The 17,558-nt window shown below is 53.1% G+C and overlaps 1 protein-coding gene across 1 annotated transcript; it reads left to right on the top strand.

The window, feature by feature from the left end:
- The first annotated feature begins 2,857 nt into the window (after window positions 1–2,857).
- CBX2 (chromobox 2) lies at window positions 2,858–7,555 on the top strand. The gene is made up of 6 exons (XM_065416252.1): window positions 2,858–2,929; window positions 3,044–3,087; window positions 4,073–4,138; window positions 4,843–4,896; window positions 5,587–5,656; window positions 6,188–7,555. The coding sequence occupies exons 1-6, from the start codon at window positions 2,858–2,860 to the stop codon at window positions 7,553–7,555; spliced, it is 1,674 nt and encodes a 557-aa protein (XP_065272324.1).
- The last annotated feature ends 10,003 nt before the right edge of the window (window positions 7,556–17,558 follow it).

The raw sequence follows: 17,558 nt of genomic DNA, 5'->3' as shown, positions 1-17,558 counted from the left end.
ACATTTTGAGACCTATCAGAGAGTCAGTTTTTAATCCATTTATTGTTCTAGTTTTTTAATCAAAATGTCACAGGGTACCAAATCAAACACTTTACAGAAGTCTAAGTATGTTACGTCAACACTATTACCTCTATCAACCAAACATGTAATCTCATTAAAAAAAGATATCAAGTTAGTTTGACAGGATCTATATTTCATAAATCCATGTTGATTTGCATTAATTACATTATCCTCCTTTAGTTCTTTATGAATTAAGTCCCATTATCAGTTGCTCCATTAGCTTTCTCAGGATGGAAGTCAGGTTGACAGGCCTATAATTACCCAAGTCATCCCGTTTACCCTTTTTAAAAATTGACACAGCATTAGCTTTCTTCCAGTCTTCTGGAACTTCCCCAGTGCTCCAGGACTTATTGAAAAATCAACATTAATGGTCCAGCAAACTCCTCTGCCAGCTCTTTTAAAATTATTGGAATGCAAGTTAACTGGACCTGCTGATTTTAAAATGTCTGACTTAAGTAGCTGCTGTTTAATATTCTCCTGGGATTCTTGTGGAATGGAAAGAAAGTTGTCATCACTATGTAATGAAACTATATCATCTGGTTTTCCCCAGGTACAGAACAGAAATATTTATTGAACACTTCTGCCTTTTCTGTATTACTATTGATAATTCTACCATGTCCATCCAGTAGTGGATCAGTACCATTGTCAGAATTCTTTTTGTTCCTAAAATATTTTTTAAAACTCCTTGTTTTTAACTCTACTGGCCATAGACTTCACCTTATGTACCTTTGCTTCTCTTATCAGTTTTTCATTATTCCTGATTTATATTCATTACTATCAATTAATTTCCCCTTTCTTCATTTGTTAAATAATATTTTTATTTTTTAACAAACCATTGCTTATGGTTAGAGCTAGCCAAACATTTTTGAATATTATCTAGTGTTCTGTTTTTTCCATAATTTTTAATATTTTTTTTAAAAAATCAAAATGATTATCAAAATTGGGTTTGATAAATGAAAAGTTTTGATAGCCATTTTGAAAACAATTTCAATTAAAGATACTACAAAAAATAGAGAGAGATGAAAACTAGACCCATTTCAAACCCTGCAAAACAAAAACTACTTTAAAAATGTCAAAAATGTTTGCAGAATTGATTTTTTTCTTTTGCATTTTCCAATCAGCTCTGCTGAGGGTATAACTCAGTTTATACCAGCGTTTCTCAAATGTGTCCACCGTGGCCGCATCCAGCCACCAGGGACTTTTCTTGTGGCCACGGCCTTCTGGGCGGTGAAAGGGGGGGGGGCAAAGCAGCAGCCCCTCCGCAGGGGCCACCAACAGTGGTTGGACCCTGACCTCCTCTGGAGACACACAAGGTGGAGGAGCAGGCAGCCAATGAGTTCCCCACCTTCCTGGGGGTTGGGCTTTAGCCCTGGGGTGGCGGGTAGCAGGCTCTAGCCAAGGGGGTTCGGGCTCCATCCCCGGGATGTGGTGCCAGACTCTGGCCCTGAGCTCACCCCCCTTCACCCCTGACCCCCCACTGCCTCTTTCGGTGTCCCATTACCCCTGGTCCCCATTGCCTCTGTACCCACCTCACCATCCAGTGTTTAATTTGTCCCCGGGCTTGCCAGGGCTGAGTAAGTCCACTGTGAAAGAGAAATTTGTATGTTTGTTAATATCACTTTTCAAGCACACACAGTAGCTAGCAGGTCTTTTTTTAAAAGCAACCAAAAGAGCAAAAGAAACAAGAAAAAAGACAAGAATGCTCAAAGCACCTTATTTGTGTTTCTATTCTGCTTAGGTCCAGTAAAGAATAGAGACCACTGTACATTATCAAACTGTCTGTACTGAGCCATCTTGATTATCACTTCAAAAGTTTTTTTTCTCTTACTTAATTGGCCTCTCAGAGTTGGTAAGACAACTCCCACCTGTTCATGCTCTCCGTATGTGTGTGTATATATATCTCCTCAATATATGTTTCACTCTATATGCATCCGAAGAAGTGGGTTGTAGCCCACGAAAGCTTATGCTCTAATAAATTTGTTAGTCTCTAAGGTGCCACAAGCACTCCTGTTCTTTTTGCGGATACAGACTAACACGGCTGCTACTCTGAAACCTGTACATTATTGTTATCATGGCACCAAAAAAACCCTATGAAGATAAATTACAAGAATTTGGACATGTGTATGTGCCTAGTTATTTGTTTTTCCTACAGTTAATGAAGTATTTTAGGGGGAAATGATCAGCGCGGCCACCAGCCACAGACCGCTTGCGGTGAGAACCCCTGGTTTACACCGTGTGCGAGGGACCAGTCTGTAGGTGCTCTTGGAGTTGGAGCCTTTACTTTTGCATCTCCTCCCTGTTCCCTGCACAGTCGGTTTTGCTGCAGGAAGGTCGCTGGGGCCCTTTGGGCGCTGGGGAAACCCAAGGGCTGTTAAATTATGACGCCTGGGATTATTGCCAGGGCCAAAGGCCCCTCCCCCCAGTTCCATCCTCGGGGCAGGGGGAGCAAATCCCCTCGGCTGGGCAGGAAGGGGAGGGGTCGCGCGGAGACAATAACTCTCCTTTCTGCAGCAGCCTGACCCCATCCCCTTCCCCAGCTGCCAGTCTCCGCCCTCCCCTCTCTCCCCTCCCCATTGGCTCCCTGGGAATTTGGGGAGCCTCTGAGCTAGGGGTGGGGGAGGAGCCGGGCGCGCGCGCTGCATTGTGTGCCCCGCCGCGGGAGCGCGGGATGCGGGTGCCCGCGGCGGTCGGGGGCGCGCCTCAGGGCTCCGTCCGGCGGGTCCCGTTGTATGTGGCTGGCTCGCTCGACTCGGCTCGGCTCGGCGCGGCGGGTCGGGGAGCGGAGCCGGCTGGCGCCATGGAGGAGCTGAGCAGCGTGGGCGAGCAGGTCTTCGCCGCCGAGTGCATCCTGAGCAAGCGGCTCCGCAAGGTGGGCGCCCGGCCCCGGGCATCCCCGGCCCGTCCCCCCTCCTGCCCCAGCTCCCGGCCGGGGCATCCTCCCCGCAGGCCCGGCGCTAACCGCCTCTCTCTCTCCTCCCCGCAGGGCAAGCTGGAGTATCTGGTGAAGTGGCGAGGCTGGTCCTCCAAGTGAGTGCGCGGCGCGGCGCACCCGGCTCTGGCCCGGCCCCGGCCCCGGCCCCTTCCCCGCTGCTTTTGTTCGGCGGCGCCGCGTCCCGGCCCCGCGTCCTTTTGTTTACAAATAAGTGTGTCTGCGTGTGTGTGTCCCCGTCAGTCCGTCCGCCCCCCCTCGGCGCACACTTGATGCTGCGCCCCCGGCTCCCGGGCCGCCCCCCCTCCCCCCCCCGGCTGGGGCAGGCGGCTCCGAGCGGGCCCCGCTCCGGTGGGGACTGGCCGGGGGAGCTGCCTGGCTGTCCACGCTTCGCCTGCCGGGTGAAACCTGAGCTTCCCCTGGATGCCGGTGGAGCTGCGCCTCTCCCAGAAAGGGAGGGGATCTGCCAGCCCGGAGGGGACCCTGTCTGTTTACTCCTCCCGCCAGCTGCTCCTGGAAACCCTTTTCCCTCTCCGTGCTTTTGCGCCGCTTCTCCTTTCAAGCCCCCTCCCCCCAGCACACACATTGTTATCCTTAATCCTTCGGCTCATCTAGGGTTTGCCCCCTGTCAATCAGTACACTTCACTTTTTCTAGACCGTCTCTGTTTTCTGACCCTTGGGCGAGGGAGGGGAGGCTATTTCCCCCCCCCCCCCAAAAAAAATATTCAGTACTCCCTTTCCAGAGTCACTTCTGTTCGTTTGTTCTCCAGAGCATCTTCTGCGGTGCACTCTGATGAGAATGAGGTTTGCATCCTATGTAGTGTTGCCATTTCTGCTGGGGCCATAACATTGTCTGCAGCGTTTGTAACAGAACTCCGACTTTCCCTGCCGGATTATTACTTTAGGGTTATTCAAAGATGTGGCTTTGGTTGGAACATGGGCACTGTTCTCAGAGTCAAATCGATCCTACCGGCTCTCATGTGAGCTTCTTTTGAACAGATGATATTCCATATATTAGTCCAAACTTTTAAAAAATGCTTTCATGTTGCTGTTCTCTATTATGTGTTTGCTCTTCTTTTCCAGACACAACAGCTGGGAACCTGAAGAGAATATTCTTGATCCAAGGCTGCTCCTTGCCTTCCAAAAGAAGTGAGCAAACTATAAATACTTTTGGTTGTTGTTGTTGGATGAACAATGTCTAATCGATCATTTGGTCTTTGGCTGTCCTGCAAACAGCATACTGAAGAGCTCATCAGCCTGAAAGTTGATGATACTCTAAACCGACAGTTCAGGTTCATAGACAGCTACCAAGTGTTATAAATGTGATTAATTTGGGGCCCGAGATCAGAATGTATTTTACATAGATTGTGCAATGTGACCGCACTAGCATGCGACACAGACATTTAACTTAGAAATGAGCATTGAGAGCTGAATGCACTTGACCTCTAATCTAAAGGTCTGGGCCACTGGTTGTATTTTCGTGTATGGCTGCATGCACAGGTAGAGGCAGTTTCTGGAATTACAGAAACAAACTTATTTTGAAAATCCACTGAAAACATACTTGTTGGAGGAATGTGATACTTATCCCCTGGCAGTGATTGGGTGGCGTGGCGGGGCTCGAGAAACGGTGCTCTCTACTCGTCTATGGAGCTCAGCTCTGCAATCTGATTGCATGATTAGTTAAGGTAACTAGAACTCTTTGTGCACTGGGGTGCAGATATAGCCCTCTGGCTACGGTAGTCACAGTGCTGGCAAATGTTTTGCCTTTGCACTAATATAAAACGCTAAACTTTATGATTGGCCTTAATTATAGCTGGTTTCTAAATCCACTTTGTTTTTTAAAAAAAAACTAGGTATTATTGTGGGTTGCACAATGACCTGTTGAATACGGTGCAGCAGTTAAAAAAGTGAGTAAGATAGTCTGGTGTTCAGTCAGCCATCACTTTGCTCTGGAGACACTATTCTTATAACCTCCTCTCTATCCCATAATTTCCATTCCTATATGGCATCTTGCCTCACAGTCAGAGGGCCCTTTTGTGGCCTCTTAGTGTCACAGGGAATCATCTGGTAGAGGACAGCGATGCCTCTTTGCCACCACACCTTGCTGGGAGCCTGTTTCTAGGAGGTCTCTTTCCTTCATCATATTGGTTTCCTGTGTGGCAGTGCAGAGCTTGGCAACTTCTGCCATGCTGCCAGCTTGGCTGCTATAAGAACTTGAAACACAATCTACAATAACAGACTTTCTAGTCCAGTAACCAGCATCTGTTGCTATGGGGTAAATATTCTACATATTCTACGGCTGAGAGAGCTACTCTGTGACTCCCAGAGAGAATTCCTTCCCCCCACTGCACTTACAAAATGACCTGGGTGCTTTCCCAAACCCATAACAAACAGCTTGGGTCAGTGTGAAATCGGTAGGCTTGGAGCTCTCCAGGAAAGACTGCTGTATCTTTGTCACAAGTATAACACTCATGAGTATCCGTTGCTGCTTGGATTAGAACTGAGTTGTGCAGCATTTCAAACAAGGTCTCTGCTGATCAGAGAGGAACTAGGCTGGCTCATGGGTGCAGCATTGTCCTCAATTGGTGTGTTTGCAGGGAACATGAGAAAGAGGTGCAGAATCGGAAGAGGGGCAAACGACCCAGAGGCAGGCCCAGGAAACATGTGGTGAGTAACAGTGGTGATATGTGGGGTGGTGGGGGTGATGGCAGTTCTTGGGACATTCTTTGCTTGAAAGGCCCCTTACAACCTCTTGTGTCATAATGTGGAGTGTTGCTGAAATGGATCATACGTCTTGGGTTTCCGTTGGAGAATGGGGGGGCACAGAGCTGCCAGGAGACACTGTTCCGAGAGCAGAATGTACCCAGGAATGTGTCTTGAGGTTGCATATAAGGGGCAGGGATAGGGGAAGCGTCTCTTTATCCAGACACTTTGGTAATTGCTAATCAGCAATGACGGGGAGAGAAAAGTGTGAGTCACATGGAATTTGAGGGCAATATATTAGATTTGGCCTGTGTGCAGTGGGGGCTCTTTAGCCCTTTGCAGAGCAGAGGCCTGCGCACAGTCAGGGACTGGTGCATGTGATGCAGTGATCTGTGGGGTCACTGGTAACAAATTCGTATCTTGCTGAAGAACTTAGCTGGCTATCTTAATTCAGGCAGATGTTCTTCCTGCTCCCTCTTTATTTTTATTTTAAAGGAACCAGAGGTGCCTCCAAAAATCAAGTCAAGTAGCTCCTCATCCTCCACCTCTTCATCTTCCTCCTCCTCTGATGAAGAGGATGAGAGTGACCTGGAGGCAAAGAGAGGTCCCCGGAGCAGAGAGACTCACCCAGTGCCACAGAAGAAAGCTCAGATTCTGGTTGCGAAGCCGGAAATAAAAGACCCTGTCAGGAAGAAGCGTGGGCGGAAACCTCTGCCTCCGGAGCAGAAGGCAGCCAGAAGGACCATGAACCTGGCAAAGGTGCTGAAAACAACCCGAAAGGAGACGGGTGGAGGTTCTAAGCTGACGGGGAAATTGCAGCCCCAGCACAACGCTCAGGGCTCAGGTATTGCTGTGCTTCAATCTAATGTGAAAGAGCCCCAGAGTGCACTGAGTGGGCTTGGGTCAGGGGGCTTATCCGCCGAGAACCTGCCCAATATACTGAAGGGCTCCTCTGGGAGCCCAAACCACGGGATCAGCTGGCAGAGTTCCATCGTGCACTACATGAACAGGATGTCCCAGAACCAGAGCTCTGCAGAGGCCCCAGCCCCAGGGAGGCTGGCACTCAAGTCACAGGCATCCACCAAGAGTAGCCTAGGACTGGACTTAAAAATGAGAAACCAGAAAGGCGCTGGGGAGCCTGGGTTGAATGTGCAAGGATCCAAAGCAACCAAGGCACTCGGCAGTGGTGCTGGGGGGGATCAGAAATCGGGCTTCCCTGCTGGGGCTCAGACCCTGCCCAATGGCAGCAAGGCACCTGTGAATTCGCCTGCCCCAGGAAACCAGCTGACTTCCAATCAGGAGCTGAACCTTCAAGCTTTAAACTTACAGAGTGTCAAAAATGGGCCGAGTTCAGCAGGTGGCAGCAGCCTCCCTCGGCATGTCTGTGGAACTCTGGCCAAAAGTGCCGGCGCCGCAGCTGTGAATGTGGGGGCAGCCGCTGCCAAGGGCAGTGGGGTGGGCACAGTGCTGAATGCACAAAACACTGGGCTCCCGCCAGGCGTGGACACCTGCAAAAATGAGAAACCAATGCAAAGAGCAGCTGCTGGGGAAAGAGACGTGACAAAAGGCGGTGCCCCATGTGCGCAAGAGGGGCACCCCACAACAGAGAACCGCAAGCCAGCAGCCCTGTCTGAAATGAGCACCGGCGAAGAGGAGACCAGCTCCGATTCGGATCGGGATTCTGCCTCGTTTCCTGGTATGGGCCAGAACATGTCAGTCTCCATCCAGACCAGCCAGGACTGGAAACCCACCCGCAGCCTGATCGAACACGTCTTTGTCACAGACGTGACAGCCAACCTGATTACAGTGACTGTCAAGGAGTCTCCCACCAGTGTTGGGTTTTTCAATCTTAGACATTACTGAACCAGGAGGTGCGAGGTGGGGGGATGGGTTCCCATAGCCCCTTCTGATGCCTCTTTCCCATTGACTTTACCTGATTGTTTCATTGGGTTTTTCTTCAAGTGAATGCCAGATGGCAATGAGATTTGGGGAGGCAAAAATCAGGTGTCCCTGCCCCTATAAGCAATTGGCTATTAAACAGCACCCCGGCTTCCCCCAACAAAGTGTTCTGCCATTGCCGGTCATCTGTGGAGGCTTCCTGGAGCCAATAGAGATTTTCTCTGAGGGCTGGGAGGAGTAGGATACAGTGAAACCTGTTAACAGCTACCAAAGGCCATTCTGTTTTTCTGACCACTATAGCAGATGGCACCAGAGTAAGGCTAATGCTGTGGTTCTTCGGTGGGGATTAAGGTTGGCTGGCTGGCTGCTGAAAAGTGCTTAGCAAGTGACTGGTAAGCCAGGTTTCTCTGTGGTTGGATTTCTTTGCTGTACAACTTGAAATGTCAGAACACCAGGTACCTGCAACACCAGAACATGCAAGTACCTTGACCGTTGGGGAGAGGGCTATGGGGTCATGCCACATAACAGGCTAAAGCTTTTCCTTAAGAAAAAGTGAGGGTTTTTTTTGTTTGTTTGTTTTTCCTTCTAGGCATTAGCACAAGCTCCTGGGACAGTCAAACTCAATCCAAATCAGACAGCCGTGTTCCACATGCTGCGGGGCGGGGGGTTGCCTGGAGATGTGGAGGTTTTCAGGGGACACTCGTTTAAGCCCAGCTACCCTCCTGGGCTAGGTTGCTCCCAGTGATGAGTGTGAAGTGACGGCTAGTTCTCTTGTGATGTTTTGCAAATGAAATGGAAATATTGTTTACATTTTTATACAAAATCCTCCCTTGTTCAGAAGGGAGGTGGGGGGCAAGGGGCCATCAGACTCAAACTGTTGCTGCTGCTGGCAAACCCAGCCCCGCTGTGGTGGGAATGGGCGTCACAGCCTGCATTCACACCAAATGTGGCACGTTTGGGGTGCACAGCATGAGCTGGCGGCTGATCAGTCGTGTGAGCTGCTGCTGTGAATTTCTCTGTGTGCGTGAAAGAAGAGAAGTCAGGGATGGGAACCAGTCTGGACGATTTAGTGCTCTCCAAATCCAGGCCGCCTCCTTGTCCCATTAACAGTTCACCTTGCATCCATCAGCCACTGGTCCTGGCGGAGCGTCTCCAGACACCCCCACACAGCATATTTGGGAGCATTAAATCACATGGTGCATGGAAATACTTGTGGCAGGATTTAACTTGCTGCATGCACACGCGTCCTTCGGGCTGTGTGTATGTTTTGCAGCCCAGGGCCTAAAGCCACCTGCTACAAGAGACCCGTTGTGAGGCTCCAGCACAAGGGAGAAAACTTGTCTCCCTGGTGTGAGGTTTGTAGGTGCCATGAGGCATGGGAGAGCGGGCAGCTTGAGGCTCTGATGTGCCATTAGCCTTGTCTTGATGCTACCACTAGGAATGAGTGAGGGTTAAAACACAGCATTTGTGGGATCCAAATTCCTGCCGAGCTCCCGTTGCCAGCAGGCTTTGAGCGCTGTGGAGGCAGTGCATGCGAGGCTCACGCTGGGTGCTGCCAAGTGCCTTCAATTCACATGGATTTCAGTGGAAACTGAGGGTGCTCAAAGCCTCCTAGGGTGGGACCCAATGTGGCTGGGGTGAGGACAGCGCTCACCTCACTGCCTCTCAAGCAGCAGTTCCCCAGGGACAGCCTTTGGCAGGCTCTGGATGGAGCCCCCTTCAGGCAGACAAGGAGGCTCTTGCTGAACTCGGTTTGAATGCAGCCTTTGCGACTGTAGTGATCTGGAACTCTCCTGGGTGTGTGGCAGGGGCAGCCTGGTACCTTCACGTGCTCTAAGGACAGGCCTGCAAAAGGCAGCCCTTGAACGATCTCGGCAGCAGGGTGGCCGATGACTGTCTGGGCTGGCGGGTCAGTGTGTTTAGGTGCCGCTTCAAAGTGGATGGGTTCATCTACTACATCCCTGCCCCAGTGACATGCATCTTACTCAGCCACAGTCTGGAGCACCTGCAATGTCAGTAGCGGCTGGGCTACTAAAGAGTTGCTGTCAACTCGTAAAGAGCCAAAGGCTGAAGCTCCATTAGGTGAATATAGGCACACGTATATTTCTTAAAGTCTGTTTTACTGCTCTGATGTGGTCAGGCATTTAAAATGCTAGTTCCTTTGGGCCTGGGCTGGCTGCTATGCTGGTCTCTCAGGTGGGTAGCGAATGTCAGGGAGGTTTGATAATCTATTGCTGTTGGTACTGCGGTGTCTGGGTTGCCAGGGAAGGTTCCACTGGATTTTGTATTTAATTCACAAACCTTAATTGGTTTAGGTTTCGTTTTTAACAAACCTAAGCTTGGGTCCAGTTTGAGCTGACAAGCCTTTAATCTTATGCAATGGTTCCTGCCTTGAACATTACCCAGGTGGATTTGTCCTCCTCAAGTGCATGGGACAAGGGGTCATGTGGGTCAGACCAGTTTTGTCTGCGAGGAGGGTTTGTAAGGAGAGTTTTCTTTGGAGCTCCCTGGTGCCAAAAAGTAGCGTCTGTTATTCAGTTGACCTCATAATTCAAATGCAGCCAAACTAACTACTATGACTTTGAGAACTTCAAGAAAAAAATAGCTTGTGGGTTCAGAAGCCTGTACCCCTGTGGTGGCCTTTACCACATGTGTTCTGAAGCCCCAGACATGGGAATGCTGGAAGATCCTTTCCTTCAGTAATGAACAAGAGGGGTCTGGATATCTTAAAGGCTGTGTCTGGCTGTCTTCCACACACACCAAATATTTACTAGTTGGCCTTTGCAAATCCAAACTAAAGTAACTTACAATGTGCCTTTTGGAATGTGCTGTCCCAGCCTTGCCCATGGTACAGGTCACTGACAGCTGTCTTGCCCTTATGCAAAGCTGGGTTAGTCCAGGGTCCTGTGAAAAGCAAGGACATGGGTGAGGGGGCAGGGGAGAAGACCCTTCCTCCTCAGCAGGATGCACCCAGCATTTATGTGGACCCCCAGGTACACCTGCTTTGGTGATGGTAGCAGCTGGTGTGTGTCCAAAGGGAACTGCACCCTCCTTTCTGAGGTTGGCATCTGAACACGGAGAGGGAAGAAACTGCTTCCACAGGGATGAACCCAGAAATCCTTAGAATAAGGCTGGTGATGGATCTGTGTAAACAACCTCCTGGGATGGCCAGTGAAAAATGGCATTTGATGCTGGTCTGGGGAGGGGCCAGTTGATAGGACTGTATTAAGACGATAGAAAACTGCTTCTCCATCCCTACTCCTATAGTGTCAGTGCCTATGTTTGTACTTTGGGGCGTCAAGAGGGTTGCACTGGTGTAGGACGGGGCTTGGACTGTGGGTACTGGTTTGCACTGGTGCTGCATGCCTATCTTAGTTTACAACCAGTGCAAACCACTATCTGTGTACTTACGGTGCAAAGTCCTCCAGCCTAGACAAGCTCTACGTAAGATGTCCCTGTTCAGAATTCCAGTTCTAATTCACATTTGGTGGCTTGGTCCCACTCAAAGGCATTCTTGCCTTTCAGAGTCTGGGTGATGTTTTCTTGGGATTCTTGACTTTTGCCCTGGAAACTTAATACAAATGGAAACTGGCTTTTTTTCAGCACCAGCCACTTATAAAACTGGGTTTTTTCCCCCTCCTGTAGAAGTGGGAACCTGCTTTGCCAATGCTAACATTTTGTGCCTTTCTGTTAACCAGCTGTTTCAATCCCAAAGTTATAAAGACTGTGAAAGTGATAATCTGGAAACACCTTACTTTCATCTCATTCTTCCTCCCCCCTTTAATCTGGCATTAAATGTGTTGACTCCCCTTAACAAAGTGTGTGTGTGTGTGTGTGTGTGTGTCTGAGTGAAAGTTTAACTTTGAAGTCAGCCTCTCAAAGGCAAATTGTGCGTTTTAATTTAATCTTTTGTGGACTGAAGTTTAAAAAGCTGGTGCTAACTGTGTTTACCAATAAAATTAGTCTTCAAAGTCTACCTTTTTAAAAAATTTGCTGCTATGAGTTTGTGTTTTAGTTGCATGTCAAACAACCAATTAAAGGTTTGTCACTATTTTTAGTCTTAAGGGGTTTCTCAAGGGAATAGTACTGCAGTATTTGTATATTGAACAGTATTTTATCCTGGCATAATCTGGTGAAGTATAGGGGTTTTTCATTGGACTGGAAAAAGTGGACAATTCAGTCATCTTCCTTAGGAGTTTAGTATATTTTTATATATATATTTTGTACCAAAAAACTGGAGTTCTTGGGAGCTTCTTCTTTTTGTTTTGGTTCTGAGACTGACATAGATGTGAAGGACTCTAGACCTAAAAATAAAAGGTTTTACTAAAAGAAACCGAGGAGGTGTGTGTGAAAACAATTGTTCTTGTAACTGTGCCAATTACTGCCTGATTTGCATTTATTATTTTTTATTATTAAAAAGCCAAATCATTCCTGTATGCCACTTCTGATTGCTTTAAACTACAGCAGTTTGCTTTTTAGAGAACAAGCGTTGGATATGTTATTACCTGGGGAATGCTTGAGTTCTTTGTTGGAAACAAGACAGCAGCCCAGCCCACGTTAAATAAGGGCTGCCTCCCTGAAGACAATGCCTGCCCATTGAGCTTGCAGTGTGTTCACGGCAGTGGTTGGGGTTCCCTTGGTGACCCTAGAGTTGGCTCCCTTGCATTTTGTGATGTTTTCTAGTATTTTTGGACACTAATGCTAGTGTAGGCTCCAGACCAATAGGCTGCTTTTAATTTATTTTGCAGGAAAACACTAGAAGTTGGTGTGTCAGACAACTTTGTATAATGGTTTCATTCATGTTAGTATATCAATAAATATTTTTTTAAACTTTTCAAACTACTGTGCAGCGTGGGGTGATGGAGTGTGTAATTGTACTTTTCAGGTGACTGTCTCACCACCTTTTTCAGACATTAAGCTTCCTGGCACAGCCGAGAGACATCGTATTATATGGACCTTTCCCTGTCCAGGTTACAGACGGAGTCAGTCGCAGACTAGGACTAGAACACAAGAATTGGAAGTCAGTCGCCTTGCTCCAACTTCTCCCAGGCAAATCCCCCGGACTGAGCTAAGCATTATACCCTCTTTAGTGGGGAACAAACCACCCTGATTAGGATGTGGAGGAAGATAAGGAGTTCTGCAAAGAGAGGGAAGGGGGGAATCAGCTTTCCTGGAGTTTAGCTGTCCCTGAATCTGTGTTAGGTCACTGGGCACTAGAGGTGATGTTCTGTGGGGGAGGTGGGGGAGGGCTGTAGCAGGAAAAGCAACCTGCAGCAGCATGGGACAAAGCACCTTCCACCAGCCTCCCACTCATGCTGCATCATCCCTAATGCAGCTGGGGCTAAAATGTAGAGCTGGTCTAAGATGGCACAGCCCTTTCTGGAGTTCAAGGGGAGGGGCCCACAAAGGTTGGCTTGGCACCCTGCACAATAGAGGGTATCAGGGACACGTGCTTTGTCAACCAAAGGAGCAGGGCAAGTTGGGCTCCAACCAATGTACAGCTTTACATCCCTTTATCAGCAACTCTTAGCCCCAGGAGTATGGCCTTTGCTAGTAAAGCTGCTACTCCATGAATTCCGGTGGAGAGGCCCGTCCCCCCTCAGTTATCCAGCGTGCCAAATGCACGAGAAGAGGCGGCTGTCCACGATTTTGGTATGTCCCCTATGCATCATCCCAAGCCTTGTTCTGATCCCTTGTCTCTGATTAAAACCCCAACCACCACCCACCTTTGCCCGTCTCTTTGACCAACCTTGACTAGGGGCAGCGGCAGCACTGTGGGGCTTCTTAGGAGAGCAAGAGAGACTCAGACCCCAGACTGCCTCCCAAGACCCCCTGTGCTCTTAAAGGGGACCCGACAAGAAAGGTGAGAGCAGGTACAGCTGCTGTAGGAAGGCGGCTGGAAGCTTTGCTCCTGGAAGGTGTTTCCCTCTTCCAAGGAGGGGTTTTTATACTTACAAGTATCAAACCCTGTTTTTGCTGGAGCAGGGGAGAGCTAATCGCAGGGGCCCTGCCTGTCACGGGACAGCCTGGGTAATGCTTTGTAAGCTCTTCCTGCAGGAGCTGTTCGCTCACCTGAGCGGGGAAGCTTCCTGGAGCACAAAGGCACTTTGCCCTCGCCGTTCCCAGCCCTTCTGGGGCAGGGGGCGCCCTGAGATTACTCGTCAGCTGTTAGAAAACGCAATGCGCGTCCTGGGGGCGGAACCGCCCCGGCCCCTTTTCCCAGCCGCAGCAAACGCGGCCGGCTCGCTGGGCTGGCGGGGCCTGGGCTTCCAGCGGAAGACCGCGCTCGCCCCGCGGGAGGAAGCGGCTGGTCTCTGAGCCCCCCGCCTGGCTGCTCCTGCGCCTGGCCCCGCGTACGCTGCGCTGGCGGCGCAAAGGGCTGGGGCCAAGGGCTGAGCGGCACTGGACAGTGCTCCGGGGCCCAGGGAGAGCCAGCAGCACCCCGCTGCCCCAGCCCTGGGCCGCGGCAGTGCCGCGGGATTCCGCGGCTCCCCCAAGTTTCGTTCCCTCTCCGGGGCGTTGGGGGAGCCTGGCCCGCGCATCTCCCACCTGCGGAGCAGCCAGAGGGGCGCGCCCCGCGTGCGCCTTCCTGCAGCCTGTGCACGGGGCGGCTCAGCCGGCTGCCCCCGGGGGCGGGCGGGCGGGCGGGCGCTTGGCTGCCCGGGGAGGGCGGGGCTGCCGGAGAAGAGACACTAATGCAGCGCAAGGGCGGAGAGAGAGAGCCCGCTACGTCCCCGGAGTGGGGGTAACCCTGGTGGGAGCCGGGGGCTGCCCCTCGCTGGCACCGGGCGCACACGGGGCCTTCTCTTGCACGCGCTGCGCCAGAACACCTCTTAAAATACCCCGCCGCGGCAGCGCGGACCTTGCGCCGGGCGCAGCAGCCAAGCGAAAATGAAACCAGCCGGGAGCCCGGGTCAGCAAGAGCCTGGGGCCCGCGGCTGCTCCCTCCGGCCTGCGCAAAGAGACTGTCCGGGCGGGGGTGTCTCTGCCCGGGATGTGACCTCTCCAGGCAGCCTGGGCTCCCGTTCGCGGGCCGGCGTGGACTGAGTTCGCTCCCCACCGCGCTTCAGCCTTGGCGGAGTCAAGGCGGGGAGTCCTCTCCCCCCAGCTGGCGGGGGCTCCGCGGGCAGCTCCGGGCCCCGGCTGTTTTGCTGGGAGTCGCAGCGAGCTCCCAGGCGGGAAGGGGGTTGGTAACTCCGGTTTCTTGCTGTTCCTTTGACGTTTCCAGGGCCAGGATTTGACTCGGCAACGCAGGAAGGAAACAGTCCCAGTCGCTCCTGTTTTGGACTCTCTGGCCCGCAGCGAGAAGACTCCGGAGGAGGAAAGACCCGGGGCCCACCCGGAGCTGGCTGAAGGCTTCGAGTCACGCCGCCTGGTTGGAATCCTTTGCAGGTGACCTTTGTACGTGAGCGCCCCGGCAAGAGCAGGGCCTCCCTTCTCCGTCCTTCTGCCCCCTCCCCGGGCATCTCCCGGCGGTGCCTGGCTCTTCCCCTGCCCAAATCTAACCCCCCAAGTGCCCAGCGCCCCCCTTCCCAGGCCAGTAAACGTGTCTGAAAGGCGAGTCTCCTGCTGGGACCTCCAGGAGAAAAGCCGCATTGTGTGGCCCTTTCTACCTCTCCGCCACTGCGCACAGATGCTGACAGCTACAATAATAAAGGTTTTCGCTCCTTTCACTCAGCGGAGCAGCAAAGGGAGGTTAATGAGGACACAGCTAAAAAGCCCAGCCCAGCCCCTGCTTTTCTTTGGGCCCGCAGTACATGAAGATTTGAATACAAAGGACAGATTTCTGGGTGCCCCGCGGGGAGGTTTTCAGTCTGTCTTGTGCGTTCCGGGACCCAGACATGGGACGTTCAAAGCCAGACCCCAAGCCCCGCGAAAGCGAGGGGGGAGGGGAGGGGAGGCTGGGGTACAAACCGGGGTTGAGCGAGCCCCGGGTCTTTCACCAGGCAAATCGGCAGGCTGCGTCCTGTATCAGCGCCCTGGCAAAGGGGTCCGGTGAGGCGTTCGGGGGCTTGTTTGCACAGTCAGCTTTCCGTGTGCCGTGTGCTTGATGTCCTCCGCCCTCCAGGAGCCGTGAGCTCTGGGCTCCCAGCTCCCACTGAGCTGGAAACCCCGCTGCCTTGTGCCTGGATTGCCTGCGAGGGGCTGGAGAGGAGCCGCCAGGCCCTTGAGACCCGGGTTTACAGGCACCCAGAGAGGCAGACCAATGCCTGCCAGGCGCCCAACGCAGTGATGGTGAGACGGGCGGACTCCTGACCAGCGAGGTCATGGAGCGATCCCCCAGCTCCGGCAGCCTCCATCTCCCGTGCAAGGCCGCCGGTATGTGCAGCATCTCTGCTGCAGGCCCTGCAAGGTCCTGCTCCCTGGTCCCACCCAGGCCTCCGCAACAGCGCTCGGCAGCGCCCGCCGCGCGAGATACCGAGGTGGTGGCACTTGGCGCGCAGGAATGAGGCAGCCCGGCAGCCCCACTCTGACACCCCGGAACGCAAACCAGCACCAGAACAATAACCAAGCGGCGCGCGCTTGGCAGGCGCTGGCAACGGGAGCCGCTTCCCGTCCAGACAGAGCCCGAAACGTGGGCTCGTTAGGAGAAAGCATCACCCCAGCCCCTGGCACAGTGCTCACCTGCAGGCGGCGCCGGCTGGACCATCGCCCCGGCCACACCACGGGGGGAAGCGGGCCAGGGTCAGGTTGACCTTGTGATCAACACGCAATGGTGTAACTCAGGCAAACCCAAGGGCTGCCCCTGCTCAGCCCCGGGAACAAACAGCTGCTGCCTGGCCGGGCCCGTGCGCCTGGGCTGGGCTGGGCTGGGCTGGCTCCGGTTCGGTAGCACAGCGCTGCGCTGCGCGGTAAAGCCAAGCAAACGCGCTCTTGGGACAGGCCGCGGCGCGCAGGGCGATTCGGCGGCCAGGGTGCGCCGCAGACACCGGCAGGGGGCAGCAAACCACCCCGGGTTTAAATGCCCAGGTTCATCCCCAGCCCCAGGCCCGCTGCGGAGAACAGGGGCGAGGGAAGCCGGGGGTGCTGCGGGCAGGCCAATGCAGTGCCCGCCTCGCAGCTTTGTTCCGGTTCTGAGTCCGGCCCATTTACACGCGGCTCAGCCCCACTCAGACGGGTGCGCACCGAGACCCACGGGGGCAGGATATTCTGGGGCGGCGTGGGGCAGCCGGACAAGAGACGCCCTTTGCTGGCTCAAGGGGTTGAGGGGGGGGTCTGGCTGCTTTCATCCACGCCCCTCACACCCAGCGAAGGCAGAACCAGCTGCCCCTTCGGAGTGTCGGTGGGAAACAACTCCTCCACTCACCCCCTCCGCCAGGAGCCCCAGGAGTTGCCTAGCAATCTGGACATTCATTTCCTAAATCGATTCGTGCATGTTAATGCCTGGCCGATAGATGATTTGCAGAGACGGTTTATGGAAGCGGCTGCAGGCTGGGTTCCCATCAAGCGCTGCTGGGGCAGGAGAGCCGGGGGTTCCCGTGCGGAGGGACCCGGCCTCAGGGGCGGGATGGAGCCGGCCCGTTCCAGCCAGAGCCTAGAGATGCGGGGCTGGGTTTGTCTCGTGGGTGCGAAGCCGAGAAGCAGCCGCTGGTGTCGGGGGAGGGACGCGGGCCCTCCCCGCGGCGGGGAAGTCAGGTCCGGCGGGTGCCAGGGGCCTCCGGAGCCCTGGTAGCCAAAGGGCGAGGGCGACGCGCATCTCGTTCGGACAACAGCGCCGGGGGTCGCGCATCCAGGCAGGGGGTGGGAGGTCCACACCCGCCCCGCCTCGGGCACCTTCCCTGCAGAAGCGGGCGCCAGGGCAGGGCAGGCTCCTGGCTGTTCAACAGCGCAGGTTCCTGTCCTCTCCCCCCCCCGCCCAGGAACAGCCAGTACCGGGGGCTTCAGGCTAAGGGACGGCGAGCCCACGTGCAGGGGCAGGCGGACGGGGACCGAGCCCGCGTTCCCCCGGGAATCATGCGAGGAGAGA

Source organism: Emys orbicularis, chromosome 13 (assembly GCF_028017835.1).
Source record: "Emys orbicularis isolate rEmyOrb1 chromosome 13, rEmyOrb1.hap1, whole genome shotgun sequence".
NCBI lineage: Eukaryota > Metazoa > Chordata > Testudines > Emydidae > Emys > Emys orbicularis.
The sequence above is the reverse complement of the archived record's forward strand: the minus strand, read 5'-3'. Positions and strand labels throughout refer to the sequence as shown.

Excerpts from the sequence above, each read along its gene's own strand:
- CBX2 (XM_065416252.1), top strand. The coding sequence starts at position 2,858 with ATGGAGGAGCTGAGCAGCGTGGGCGAGCAGGTCTTCGCCGCCGAGTGC. Across the intron at positions 2,930-3,043 it reads TGAGCAAGCGGCTCCGCAAG|GGCAAGCTGGAGTATCTGGT; the intron begins GTGGGCGCCCGG and ends TCCTCCCCGCAG. Across the intron at positions 4,897-5,586 it reads ACGGTGCAGCAGTTAAAAAA|GGAACATGAGAAAGAGGTGC; the intron begins GTGAGTAAGATA and ends GTGTGTTTGCAG.